Consider the following 14,312-nt stretch of genomic DNA (forward strand, 5'->3'; position numbering starts at 1 on the left):
TGAGTTGTTTATTCTAGCCCTGGCTCTGATGCCTGCCTATATGTATGTGATCATTAATGGAGCTGCTATAAAGAACTGTGCTACTACTTGTCTAACTTGGTGCAACTTACTCACCTTCTTTAGGACCCAGTTTCTCCATCTATAAAAGCAGGGGATCGATCAAGATCATTTTTAAGTTCTTTCTTGCTCTAAACCCTGTGATCTACCTAATAAGTCCTTTAACCTTTGTGATGTCCTTTAACTTTTGCTTCAGTCTTCTCATTTGTAAAATGGGGATACCTCAGAGGGTTGTTCGGAGAAGAGCTTTGTGAGCCTTAGAACATTATGTATCAGGCTTTTTTACTATGTAAAAATTAATAGTTAAAAAAAACCTCTCATCTTACACAGATCAAACACAGTCACTCATCCAAGACAACCCTGATGGTATGTAATTGGTCTGTATGCATCTTTCATGGTTATCACCTGTTAGACTGTGCATGTTGTGCACAACTCTGCATATTTAAACTTTTGCTTAAAAGAATTAATGGTCCCATACAACAGGCATTTACAGGTAACAATAATGTGATGATAATCGATTGGCCCAGCACCCATCACTGAAACACAGAATGGAGCCTGCTGCTTTTGTACACTGTTGAAATAGATGTGGAAAAATGACTGATCGTTTGCGAAGCCATGTGTGTCAATTACTTTAATGTTCTGTGATCTTGTGATATGGTTACACTAGTGGATACTGTGGCTGCAACAGAAACATCCAAAAACTGTCCCAAAACATGTGTAACTGTGATTTAAATATTATTGAGTACTATATACAGACTGGCCATAAAACTTGTGTTGTCTCAGCACTTGTGTTGTCATTTGAGTATTTAAAAAAAGACCCACTTCATTATTTATATTATGAAACATGGCAAAACTCCTCTCTTATCATAGGTCTGAAGTAATCAGTAAGAAATGTCAGGCTAGCCTTAGAGAAGAGCAGAAAAGATTTGTTAATTTAAGCTAAACGAAAGCCAGTCTGAATTTGAGAAGTAAACATCAATTCAAATAAGCACTTACTAAGCACCTGTACTGTGTCAGACACAGTTAGGTGCTGAAGATAAAGGCAAAATAAAAGGTCTTAGAATTTTAAAAGAAATGCAATTGTCTCTTTTAGTGTACGTGTGTTTATGTGTATATTACATAGGCCTATATTGTATATAATGTAGATTACATTTACACATAAACAATACATGTAGTAACTCAGTGTCTTATCTAGATCTCAGAGCTGTTTAGTAAACGAGAATGGTGTAAAATTGACAAATTTTTTTTATATGTGAAGTTTTCTTAAACTTTTTTTTAAATTAAGATTTTTTTACTTGTAGTTTACAACACTCAGTTCCACATGATTTTGAGTTCCAGATTTTCTTCCTCCCCTCCCCCTGTCCCTCCCCAAGACGGCAGGGAATCCGATGTATCTTCTTAAACTCTTTATGCTTAAAAAAGCTTATTCTCAAGCACTTTAAATTTCCTCTGTAATCATTTCACATGAGTCATAGAGTATTAGAGCTGAAAGGGATAATCAAAATAATATAGTCCAACTTCTTACTTTGCAGATGTGGAAACTGAGGCCCAGAAAGGTTGAGTCAGTCAACTAGCACTTATTAGACACCTGCTATGAACTAGGCACTGTGCTAAGCTCTAGGGATACAAAGAAAGGCAAAAGACAGTCCCTTTCAAGGCGCTCATAATCTAATGGATGAGAAAACATGCAAACAACTATGTACAAACAAGATACACACATGGCATGCATGCACGTATACACATACATACATACACACAGAGGATAAATTGGGAGTAATATCAAAGAGAAGGCATTAAGATTAAGGATTAGGAAAAGCTTCTGGCAGAAAGTGAGACCTTAGCTGAAACTTGAAAGAAGCCGGGGAAGTCAGGAGATGGAGGTGCGTTGGAAGATAGAGGCCAGTGTCACTGCATCAGAGAACCATAGAGGAGAGCTATGGTGAAAAGTAGGAAGGGACTAGTTTATAAAGGGCTTTGAACGGTAAAAAAAAAAAAAAAAAAAAAAATTCTAAGTTTTAGCCTAAAGGTGACAGAGAGTCACTGGAGTTTATTGAATAGGAGACTGATGTAGGTTCCTAAAACCTACATTTTAGGAAAATAATTCAGCTTGACAACTGAGTTGAGATGGATTGAAGAGAGATTTTGAGTGAGAAAGAACAAACCAGGAGGTGCTTTCAGACAGTCCAGGTGGGAGGTGATGGAGGACTACACCAGTGCTACACTACTACATATTTGAGAGCTATTAAGAAGGTAGAAATGACAGGACTTGACTACTGATTGGATGTGGAGGATGAGATGTTGAGGATGACATCTTGGTGGGGAGGATGGTACCCCCAAAAGTAATAGTGAAGTTAGGAAGAAGGGAAGGTTTAGGGAGGGCTGAGTTAATGAGTTCAGTTTTGGACATGTTGAGTTTAAAGTGTTTTTGGGGTAACCATTTCAAGATGTCTAAAAGGCAGTTCCAGTTTTCTAAAAGGTAGTTGGAAATGCAAGACCAGAGTCAGGAGGGAGGTTAGAGCTATACGAGTACATCTGAGAATCATCTGCATAGAGGTGACAGCTGAAACCATGGGAACTGATATCGCCAAGTGAACTAGTATAGGGGGAAAAGAGAAAAGGATGCAGGACAGAGCCTTGGGGGAAACTGTTATTGGATGTGATATGGATGAAGACCCAGAGATTTGCCCAAGGTGGTAAAGTCTAGTTAGTAGCAGAGCAAGGACCTTTAAGTCATGTCTTTCTCCTATAAATATTTGACAGATGAATGATAACTCTGCTTTTTGTTCTATAAAGCTATCTTTAAATAGTTTGTTTAGAAAAAGTAAATTCCTTATCACATATTTCAAAATAATGATTTATACCGAGAGTTATTTGCTTAGATAATCCTGAAACATCATATTGCTTGGTAGCCCAGGTAATTATCACTCTCAAACTGAGGCCACAGCTGTATCTTATCCTAAGCTACAAGTCTAAACTATTCTTCGCTTTAAAATTAAAAAGTAGCAATAGGAATGCCATTATGATTCCAAAAATGGAAGAGAAAGGAGTTGCCACAAAAATGAACTAGCTAATGACTGAAGTCCAAATGAAAACATTCTGTTTTGGTCAATATGGAAGATTTTTAACTACCTATGGAAACTGTTTTGTATACAGCTTACTATAAATTAAGTGGACAAGTATAGCTTTCTTAAATAGGTGAATTGGTCAGTTACCAGGAAGTATTACAAAATAATGCATGGCAGCATAGAATAGAGGAGATGCCTCTTCCTGATCCCAGTCACATAGATATGGGTTCAAGTCCTATCTTTACAACATCCTGGCTGTGTGACCCTGGAGAAATAACAACTTCTCAGTTCCCATGGCACTGAGGCCTCTCTGAGGCGCTAAGGTGCAGAGCTGCTGCTGATCTGCACTAGTTAGTAGGGGAAGTTTGCTCACCTAGAACTCCTTACCTACCTAGTTAAATCCCTTGTATTGTTAGATACAAATTTTTTTGTGTGTAAAATGATTTAACAGTAAGAGCAAAAAGCAAGACTTGTTCCTTTTCCTTTTGACATCTTCAGTGAAGGAAGCAGATATCCAAGTAAAATGTTGTTAGGTTCTTCTAAAAGATCGCAGTGTCCTGAGTAGACAAGTTAAAGTGCCTTCTGTATTTAAAGGTGCTTCTCTTCAATTACTGAGTATTTTAATCAGTGTCAGCATGTATAATTGTGACAAGTGGGTTCTATGTCTTAATTGTATGTTCTGATTTTTTTTTTCTTCCATAATTCCTACTTAGTTTACTATTAGAAGAAAATAAGACTTTCATTACATATTAGTGGAGCAGTCATATGTACTATTTTTTTCATTTGTCTTCCTTGTCTCTCCCACATCTTTTAGCCTATAGAGTAAGTTGTTGAATATTCTGTAGAATAGGGCCATTTAGAACAGATACTTTGAGCTGACCACCCTCAGATACAAGCAATGTATCCTAGGCTCACTTTGAAATGATTACTTTTTATAACTGAGCTCTATGTAGTTTACTTCCCCTTAAAAGAGGAATTAAGATTCACCACTTGGGATCTGTAGTTTTCAAGTGTAAAAAAGGGGCAAGCCCCTTTTCTGTGGTGCTGTTAACTAACTTTGCTACTACTTCTAAAAATGTGAAAGTTGAGCTTCAGAGGGCATCTATTACAGTTCCTTGTAGGCCTCAAAGTAAATCAGACAGGGAGCAGGAAATTCTAGATTATACAGTACAGAGAAGGATTTGCTATGCCCAAGCTCCCCTTCTTTCACACTACATTGAGCATAGGGCCTATGATATCTAAGATGAATATTTCTTAAATACTTTTGTTATAGAATAGGGTTTATTCCTCTTCATGAAACCAGTGTACATGAAATAAGTCAGGCTTTGGAGTAACAGTAGGGGGAAATGCTACCTAATACTGACACTTGAGTAGTTAGAACAGTAGGATTGTTCCTTGATAACCAGGGCAGGTGTTAATACCTCTAGGCCCTCACAGTCCTTAAAACCAGAATTATTCCTACCTGGTTTCTTAAAGTTTAAGGTAATGTGTGCCTTTGACAAATGACAACAAGAAAGCTAAGTTACCATTGGTAGAAAGCCAAAAGGTAAGTAGTAAGTGTGAGGTGTGAACAGTCTTTTACATGTTAGTAGTTAAAATTCTCTAGGGGAGAAAAAAGCACAAAGCTTTACCTGAAAAGACTTGCCTTATAATATATTTGTTAGTCAGAAACCTAAAAATAAGTTGGTACTTATAGTCCTTTAGAAATAGTGTTAAGTATAACCCTAGTATCCTTTGTTATTCTTTTTTTTAAGGTATCTGAGCGTTTGAGTCAGCCAGGGGTGGCAATAGGCTTAGTCTGGAGTCCATTAGGTGGGGAGATTATGTTTGTGGAAGCAAGTCGAATGGATGGTGAAGGTCAGTTAACATTGACTGGACAGCTGGGAGATGTCATGAAGGAGTCTGCACACCTTGCTATCAGTTGGCTTCGCAGCAATGCAAAGAAATATCACCTGACCAATGGTATGTGACCCTTAAACAGCAGTGGTATATATTCATTGTTGGATTTGTAATATTAACTATCCAGATGAGATGTTTTCTTAGATCATCTTTCCCCAAAATTCCTTCACCAAGGTTAAAATAAGTTTGAAATACTGTATTGTGATGACATTAATTAAGTAGGTCCCTTATACCTAAGCTTTGAGTCTCCACTAGAGGTGATAGATTTCTTCTTAAATCAGCTATATGCTAACAACTTCTGTAATGATACAATGATTAGCAAGGAATAATTTTGAAAAATACAAAAGACATCTATGAGTTGATTAACCTATTTTAGTATAGAAGCATGATTACTAAAGAGGATACAAAGTTTAAGTTCTCATCCCTCATCTTTAGATTTTTTTTTTTTGTGGATTATGGCATAACTGGAAAACTCAGAAGACAATGTTTTTTTGTAAAAATAAATATCAACTTTGTGAGGCTCATTTGAGGTTTCAAAGGGCTTTTGGACCCAACATAGCTTATACTAAAATGATCTTAAAAGACTAATGGAAAGGGAAAACCCTAAGTACAAAGACCAAGAAAAGTACAGGTTTTGATTTTCTACTTAAATTTTTTTTCTTTAATAATAGCTTCTGGAAGTTTTGATCTGCTTGACAACACAGACATCCATCTGCACTTCCCAGCTGGAGCTGTCACAAAAGATGGACCATCTGCTGGAGTTACTATAGTAACCTGCCTTGCCTCACTTTTTAGTGGGCGGCTGGTACGTTCGGATGTAGCCATGACTGGAGAAATTACACTGAGAGGTCTTGTTCTTCCAGTAAGTAGCAAGAGGGAACCCATTTGCATTGATTCAAATTAAGAGTTTTCTCAATTTCCCCATGGAACCACCTAGGTGTGCATCTTTATCCTCACTGCCATGTCATAAGAATTTTTTTTACATAATTCATTTGACAAACGTTTATTGTGTGTGAAGCACTAGGGATATTTTGGGGGATAAACAGTCTCTTTCTTCAAGAAGCTTACTTTCTGCAAGGAAGAAACATCTACATAAAATAGAGAATACAGAACACAAAAGTCGTAAAGGAAAAACAACTTGAAAAACAATGTAATTTGAAGGGGCTAGGGCACCAACAACTTGGGGAAAAGGCTTCATGTAGGAGGGTAGTGGGAGGAGGAATGTTGTGTATGGAGAACAATAGGCTAGTTTGACTAGAATGAAGTGGGGGGTGGGGGGAATATAAAATCAACCTGGAAAGATAGGTTGGAGCTAGATTATGAAGGGCTTTAAAAGTGAAATAGAGTAGTTAGTATTTTTTGTAGAGCCATGTGGGAACCACTGGAGTTTCTTAAGCAGGGGAGTAACATGATTAGGTCTATGTTCTAGGAATATCAATTTAGTAACTTTTTGGAAGATGGTTGAGAAAGATTAGAATCAGGGAAACCAATTGGAAAGCTATTGCAGTAGTCCATATGAAAAGTAGTAAGGCCATGAAAGTGGTTATGTGAGTAGAAAAGAGGAATGATGTAGAGATAGAATCAACCAAACCTGGCAACTGAGTGGAGAACTGGAGTGACTGAAGTGGTGGCTGAAATAAGGAATGTGGTGAGGGCAGGGGAGGAAAAATAGTACTATTTGTGTTTAATAATTAGAGAGGCTTACAGAAGACATCTTGTTTATGTCTCATATGCAGTTGGTAATACAGGATTCAGGAGAGTATAGATGAATATGTAGATCTGGGAATCCTTTGCATAGGCATGATATTTGAACTTGTAGGTGTAGAGAAAGAAACAGGACCTCGGACAGCACCTTTGCATACTCATGGGTGAAAAACTGGACATGAAGATTAACTAGCAAAGAAGACTTAGAAGGAATGAAAAACAGGAGGACAAACCAGGGGAAAGCAGTCAAAAAATCTAGGGCAGAAAGACCATGTAGGAGCAAAGGGTTTGGGCACTGTCAAAAGGTGTGACAGAGTCATGAAGGATGGGGAATCAAAAAAGTTGTAAGATTTAGCAATTAAGAGATAATCAGTAACCTTAGAACAGATTCAGTTAAGTGAAGTTGGAGACATGGAGGAAATGAGAGTAGACTGACTTTTCTAAATTTGGCAGTCAGAGAAGAGTAAAGATAACTTGATGGGTCAAAAAGTGAAAGTATTTTTACTGGTTGGGGGAGAACTGGGCATGTTTTTATAAATGATAAAGTGGGAGGGGGATAATTGACAGAGAAAGCTAATGGAAGAGACAAGAGGGGATGAGGTCAAGAAGATTTGAGATGTAGAAAAGGGAGCTAATGCCAAATGTCTTGTTTTCTTAAGTAGGAAGTTAAGGACCTTTGCTGAGGAAAGCAGGAGATAGGAAGTTTGAAAAGACAGGTTTTGAAACAGCAGGTGTCAGGAGAACAGTAAAGTAAGAAAGAATAAAAGCAGTGCCATAAAGGTGGGGACCCAGTGGAAATTAGGTAACAGGTTTGTAGTGTGATTTCTTCTAACACTGTTCAGCAGCATGTAAACAGGAATGGAAAAAATTACTTAGTTTTAATGACGTTCACAAAGGGAAGAGCAGTGATAAAGGGGAACTTAGAGCTTTCAGAGTTAGTATAGTACATGGTTGAACTATTTAACTACAAGGTCAAGATTGTGGAGGAAGATCTTGCCATTAAAGCTTTTTTGGTGGTGTTGTGGAAAAATGAACAAGGAATAGCTTGAGTGAGCACTGAAGTAATTTTTAAATCACAAGTAAAGTAAGAATATAGAAGCAGCTAGAAGGTGCAGTGGATAGAGCACCAGGCCTGTCTGGAGTGAAGAATACCAGAGTTCAAATCCAGCCTCAAACACTTATTAGCTGTGTGACCCTAGACAAGTCACTTAATCTTGTTTGCTTCAGCTCCTCATCTGGAAAATGAGCTGGAGAAAGAAATGTCAAACCACTCCAGTATCTTTAACAAGAAAATACCACAAAGGTCACGAAGTGTCACACGACTGAAACAAATGACCAACAACAAAGGATAAAGAATAGGTTTAGGATTGAAGCACAGATATAATCTTCAAAGCAGAACATAGGATCTGTTAATCAGTGTTGGCTGCCAAAGATATGAATTCAAATTTTTGCGTACATTTACTACTTTATGTCCTTCATTTAGCCTCCTTTGGCCTTGGTTTCCTGATAGCTAAAATGGGGGGCATTAGAATAGATGGTCTCTGAGGTTCTATTATCCTTGTGGATAATTTTGGTACTACAGGCTTTGGGAGATGGACACTGATGAACTGTCAGGGTTTGAGAGGACATAAACCTGCACTGTTTTTGTTCCTGAAGAGGACCAATGACATCATGAGGGTGATGTCTTGACTTGTATGTGAATTGGATTTAAGTGAGGCAGAACCAAGCAAAGTAATAAGCCTCACTCTCTCCTCCAAACTCATTTAAGTCCCATGGCAAGACAAAAGTCAAGATAACTGGCAAGGGCCAGGGATGCGAAGGATGGCCTTGGCCTCTCTAAATTAAGTTCATTCCCAGGTCTCCATTTGTCTAAGGTAATCAATAGAACCTCCACAGAGTAAATGCTGCTGAATGATTTTGATAGAGGGAGGGTAGCCCAGCATGTGATGATAGTACACAAAAAAAGGTACACATGGTAGTTAAAAAGCTAGCCACAGATGCATGCACTATTGTTTAGAGAAAGGAAGAGTTCTAAGATGAAGGAAAATTTGTTAATGATAGAAGAAAGTTAAAGGGAGGGCAAAGGTAGATAGAATCCTGGAAGGAAGGGTAAATCTGAGGGGATATGGGGATAAGAAAGTGGGAAGTACATGGAGATGGCAGGGAGGGTTACCTGACCACCTGATGATTGTGTCTCCAAGATCAGGAGAGGAACGTGTAGGAAGGACAATAGATAAGAAGTTTTTCTCCAGATAAACCAAACCATTTTGGCAAACTATTGTAGGTAGAATCTCCAAGGATAAATTATTCTTTGTTATCTTCTAATTATTTTTTCCCATAAAGGTATCTTAAAGTGTTTAGGATTATGTTTTTCTTCATTTTTACATAGCAGCATCTGGGACCCTAATTTATTTAAACTTTGCATAAAGACGCAAACTGTTTTTAGCCAAGTTTTAAAATTTTTCATGTAGTCCTCACCTTTCCAAACCTATTTAGAAAAATCCTCAATTTGCTGTGAATACATACACATCAAATATGTTATATACCTAGAAGCTGCAAATCACCACTATTAAATATGAAATTCTGTGACTCCTTAGATTTTAATTATCACTTTACTGTACGGTTGCCATAAAATAGTAATGTCTCTTACAATCTAATATGGAGTATCTGAGTGGAGTTGGGAGATTCTGATCCTGTTTGGTTACTATCTAGGTTACACTGTAGAACCAGAACGCCCAAGTTCAGATCCCAGCCTTTCATGTATTTTTTGTATGACCTTGAGTACGTTTCTTTACGTCTCTGCTCCTCCTCAGTTTATTCTTCTACAAGATGAGGTTAGACTAAAAATGACTTAAGGTCATTTCCAGTCTTAAATCCCACAACCTTGGGACTTAAAATAAGTTCATTAACATTCACAGAATTTCAGAGTTGGCTATTTAGTCCAGCCAGTATCTGACAGAATCCCTTCTCCAGCGACATCCCAGACAAGATGCCGTTGGGCTTACTAGTATATGGCTCTTGTGGGGGAGCTTCTTTTATCCTGCACCTAAATTTGCCTAACATATCTTCCCTGCATTGTTCTTAGTTCTGCCCTCAAGGGCTAAGCAAAACAGATACAATCCCTTTTTTACTGATGTACCTTCAAACACTTTGAAGACAGATACCATATTTTCTATACCTCCACAAATCCTTTCCTTCCTAGGCTAAACATCCCTAGGTCCTATCAGTCTTTATACTACATGCGTTAGGGGCCTTTAATGTTTTTGATGGTTTTCCAATTGTTTCTAAAATTAACTTACACAAGTCATCATAACAGAATCTGATTATCTAAGTTTTTGAATGTTCAACATTTTGGCTATGAATTTTTATACTGTAACTCAAAATGCAACGTTGACCTTCGCTCACATTCCACTTCGTTATGTGTAAAGACACTGAATTGTAAAATGTAAGATCCTACAGGGCAGGAACTATTTTTGTCTTTATGTCCCTAGTGCCCAACACGTGCTTTTTTTCCTTTGTACCCTCCCTCTGTCCATATAAGGAATCATACCGCTGGACCTGTGGGTGTTCTGCCCAAAGGAATATAAATTTTAGCAAGATATCCTGGAGGTTACAGGCTAGATTTCTTTTTTATGGATCATGCCTTAAACCCAAATCACTCTGGCTCTCAAAGACTGGCCAACAATAGGTCCCAGCCTGAGCCTCACTGGGTCGTTCTGAAGGCTCAGAGGGAGTGTAAATAGCAATTTCTGTTGTAGCATGGAAACCTTAAGGGTCTTCTCCTGTAATGATTTTTTTTTTTACTAAGTAAAAGAAAAGAGGGCATTCTTTGCCTCATTTTACCTAGATTTAATTACCCAATGGGTGTTGCCTCAGACAAACTGAGACCTGGGAAAGACCTTAACTTAAAAAGGCCAAGGTCTCCCCACTGCATAGGGGCCAACTCCAGTCGTCCTGATCTATATCTTGCTTCTGGACCCAGATGGCTCCAGAGGAGAAAGTAAGGGCCTTTGCACAGCCCTGCCTCACTTAATTCACTTGCAAGTCATGACATCACCTTCCTGATGCCATGGTCCTCTTTGAGAACAGAAGACAAATTACAACACATAGTAGGTGCTTAATAAAATATTTGTTGAATCAAATTGTCTTCTTAAAGCATAGTTCTGTATTTGTATAAAGACATTATACAGCCATGAATTGACTATACCTTTTTTTAAATTTTTTTTATTTTTCTTTAAATTTATTTATTTATTTTTAGTTTACCGCACACAGTTCTACATAGTTTTGAGTTCCAGATTTTCTCCCCTCCCTCCCCCGTCCCTCCCCAAGACAGCATGGAATCTCATATAAATGTCATGTATAACTTCACATTGAGTTAATTTATGCACTAGTCAAGTTGTGGAGAAGAATTTTGACCAATGGAATGAATCATGAGAAAGAAGAAACAGAACCAAAAAAAAAAAAAAAACAACCCCAAAACAAAAGAGAAGCAAAAAAGGCGAGCATGTAGTGCGCCTCGATCTGTATTCAAACTTCACAGTTCTTTCTCTGGATGAAGATAGCATTCTTGAGTCCCCTGGAGTTGTCCTTGCCCCTTAGCTTGCTGAGAAGAGCGCAGTAGGTCAGGATTGGTCCTCACGGAATCCATATATCTGTGGTTGTGCACAACGTTCTCCTGGCTCTGCTCCGCTCACTCAGCATTATGTCATGTAGGTTTTTCCAGATTGTTATGAAGTCATCCCCATTTCTTATGGCACAATAGTATTCCATCACCTTCATATACCACAGCTTGTTCAGCCATTCCCCAATTGATGGGCATCCCTTTGATTTCCAATTCTTGGCTACCACAAAAAGAGCTGCTATAAATATCCTTGTACATATGGGTCCTTTTCCCGCTTGTGTGATTTCTTTGGGATACAACCCTAGAAGTGGTATTGCTGGGTCAAAGGGTATGAACATATCTATAGCCCTTTGGGCATAGTTCTAAACTGCTCTCCAAAATGGCTGGATCAGCTCACAACTCCACCAGCAATGCAACAATGTTCCAATTTCCCCACATCCTTTCCAGCATTTATCATTTTCCTGTTTTGTTATTTTAGCCAATCTGACAGGAGAGATGTGGTATCTAAGAGTTGTTTGGATTTGCATTTCTCTAATCAGTAATGATCCAGAGCATTTTTTCATATGCCTATAGATAGCTTTAATTTCTTCCTCTGAAAACTGCCTGTTCATATCCTTTGACCATTTCTCAACTGGGGAATGGCTTGTATTCCTATATATTTGGCTCAGTTCCCTGTATATTTTAGAAATGAGGCCTTTATCAGAGATACTAGTTGCAAAGATTTTCTCCCAATTTTCTGCTTCCCTCCTAATTCTTGTTGCGTTGGCTTTTTTTGTACAAAAAACATTTCAATTTGACATAATCAAAATTATCCATTTTGCATTTTATAATGCTATCTCTTGTTGGGTCATGAATTCTTTTCCATAAATCTTTATAGTATCAGCTTTTACTCCTAAATCATGAACCCATTTTGACTTTATTTTGGTACATGGTGTAAGATATTGGTCTATGCCCAGTTTTTGCCCTACCATTTTCCAATTTTCCCAACAGTTTTTGTGAAATAGTGAATTATTAGTCCAGAAGCTGGCCTCTTTGGGTTTATCAAAGAGTAGATTGCTAAACTTGTTGATTTCTCCTACTTGTGTACCTATCCCATTCCACTGATCCACACCCCTGTTTCTTAACCAGTACCAGGCAGTTTTGATGACTGCTGCTGTGTAGTACAGTTTAATATCTGGTGTGGCTAAGCCACCTTCTCTAGCATGTCTTTTCATTAATATCCTAGATACTCTAGACCTCTTGTTTTTCCAAATGAATTTTGTTATTATTTTGTCCAGCTCAGTAAAAAAATTTTTTGGTAGTTCGATTGGTATGGCACTGAATAGATAGGTTAATTTAGGTAAAATTGTCATTTTTATTATATTAGCTCGGCCTAACCATGAGCAACTGATATTTTTCCATTTATTTAGATCTGATTTTATTCGCATGAAAAGTGTTTCATAGTTATGTTCATATAGGCCCTGGGTTTGTCTTGGCAAATAGACTCCCAAATATTTTATAGTGCCTTCAGTAACTTTTGAACTCTTTCTATCTCTTGCTGTTGGGCTTTGTCAGTAATGTATAGACTATACCTTTTAAAGTTCACTAAATTACCACTTTTACAACTCTTTACTAAATTTTGCAAATTGTACTGTATGTTCTATAAAACTTAAATGACATTTTGTCACAGCTACCAAATCCCATAAAGTTGTATACCTAATCCCTTAATCACTATACAATTTTAAAACCATATAATTTTATACACTATAACAAAGTTACAATCTTCAAGATTTTGGGTTTTCCACAGACTATTTCCCCTCCTGCACTAGCTTCTTGCTGTAACACACCTTAAGACAGTAAAATAAGAATAATTTTCACTTCAGAAACCTATTTTGTAAGATCCCGTAAGTTATTGTTTGTAGTTAGCTCCATTGCAGTTTTTTTTCCAAGTAGTTTCCCCACTTACCATTATTATACAGAATACATATGTAACTGAATATTCCAAAATAAATAAATTCCTCGGAAGGTTGCGTGTAAGTGTAATTGATGAGGAAAACTTACCTTATTATCTCAACAACTTTCTTTTCTCTGTTAGGTAGGTGGAATTAAAGACAAAGTCCTAGCAGCACACAGAGCTGGACTGAAACGAATCATCATTCCACAGAGAAATGAGAAAGATCTTGAAGAGATTCCAAGCAACGTACGCCAGGATTTGACGTTTATCACAGCAACCAGCCTAGATGAAGTTCTGAATGCAGCTTTTGATGGAGGCTTTTCAGTCAAAACTAGGCTTGGTCTCATAAATAGTAAACTTTAAGCAGATTGACCAAAACTTCCAAGTTTTTTTTTTAAATTTAAGAACAGTAATGAAGTACCAAAATTAAACTTGGTAATCATTTTTTGGGGGTATACTGCTTGCTGATTAACTGGTCACTAATGGGTAGAGATCGTATTTAATTACTATAGTAATTAATGAAATGTGATTGTATTAGCTAAGATGTAAGCAGATGGTTATTTAATAAACCAATATTAATCTGTATCAGAATTTAAGTTTTATTAGCATAAATGATTTTACTTTAAATTCTGGTTAAAAAAAATTTTTTTTAATTGAGCATAGACCTGCCATCAAGAGCCCTGCCAAAACCTAGGTTTCAGTCCTGCCTCTGACACAGTCTAGGCCTTATGGACCCTGGGAAAGTCATTTAGCCCTTTTCAATATTCTGGGAAGCTTTCTAAGACAGTTGGACTTCCATCTTTTTTGATTCTTTGACCCCTGCTGACATCACAGTTGTTAGAAGTTGTTTGTATCATCCTCCCGTACCCCATTAGAGGAACAACATCTCATCCTTAAAAAGTCTTTTCCATCTGCTCACTCAATATATATATATATATATATTTTATATTTCTCTTTACTCATGTCTGTATTTCAAAGCTTTTACTCCACTCTACTCTTAATCACTAGTCTTATTTTATTAAGGGTCTTTTTT

The 14,312-nt window shown here is 37.4% G+C and overlaps 1 protein-coding gene across 1 annotated transcript in view; it reads left to right on the forward strand.

Moving 5' to 3' along the window:
* The window catches only part of LONP2 (lon peptidase 2, peroxisomal), a 124,264-nt gene extending 110,394 nt beyond the window's left edge, over nucleotides 1-13,870 (forward strand). The window contains exons 13-15 of the mRNA XM_036751625.1: nucleotides 4,877-5,084; nucleotides 5,693-5,883; nucleotides 13,421-13,870. Of these exons, the coding sequence (XP_036607520.1) occupies nucleotides 4,877-5,084; nucleotides 5,693-5,883; nucleotides 13,421-13,642 (621 nt within the window). The 3' untranslated portion in view covers nucleotides 13,643-13,870. The remainder of the gene's footprint in view (nucleotides 1-4,876; nucleotides 5,085-5,692; nucleotides 5,884-13,420) is intronic.
* Nucleotides 13,871-14,312: the final 442 nt, after the last annotated feature.

The sequence above is a fragment of the Trichosurus vulpecula genome, chromosome 3, assembly GCF_011100635.1.
Source record: "Trichosurus vulpecula isolate mTriVul1 chromosome 3, mTriVul1.pri, whole genome shotgun sequence".
NCBI lineage: Eukaryota > Metazoa > Chordata > Mammalia > Diprotodontia > Phalangeridae > Trichosurus > Trichosurus vulpecula.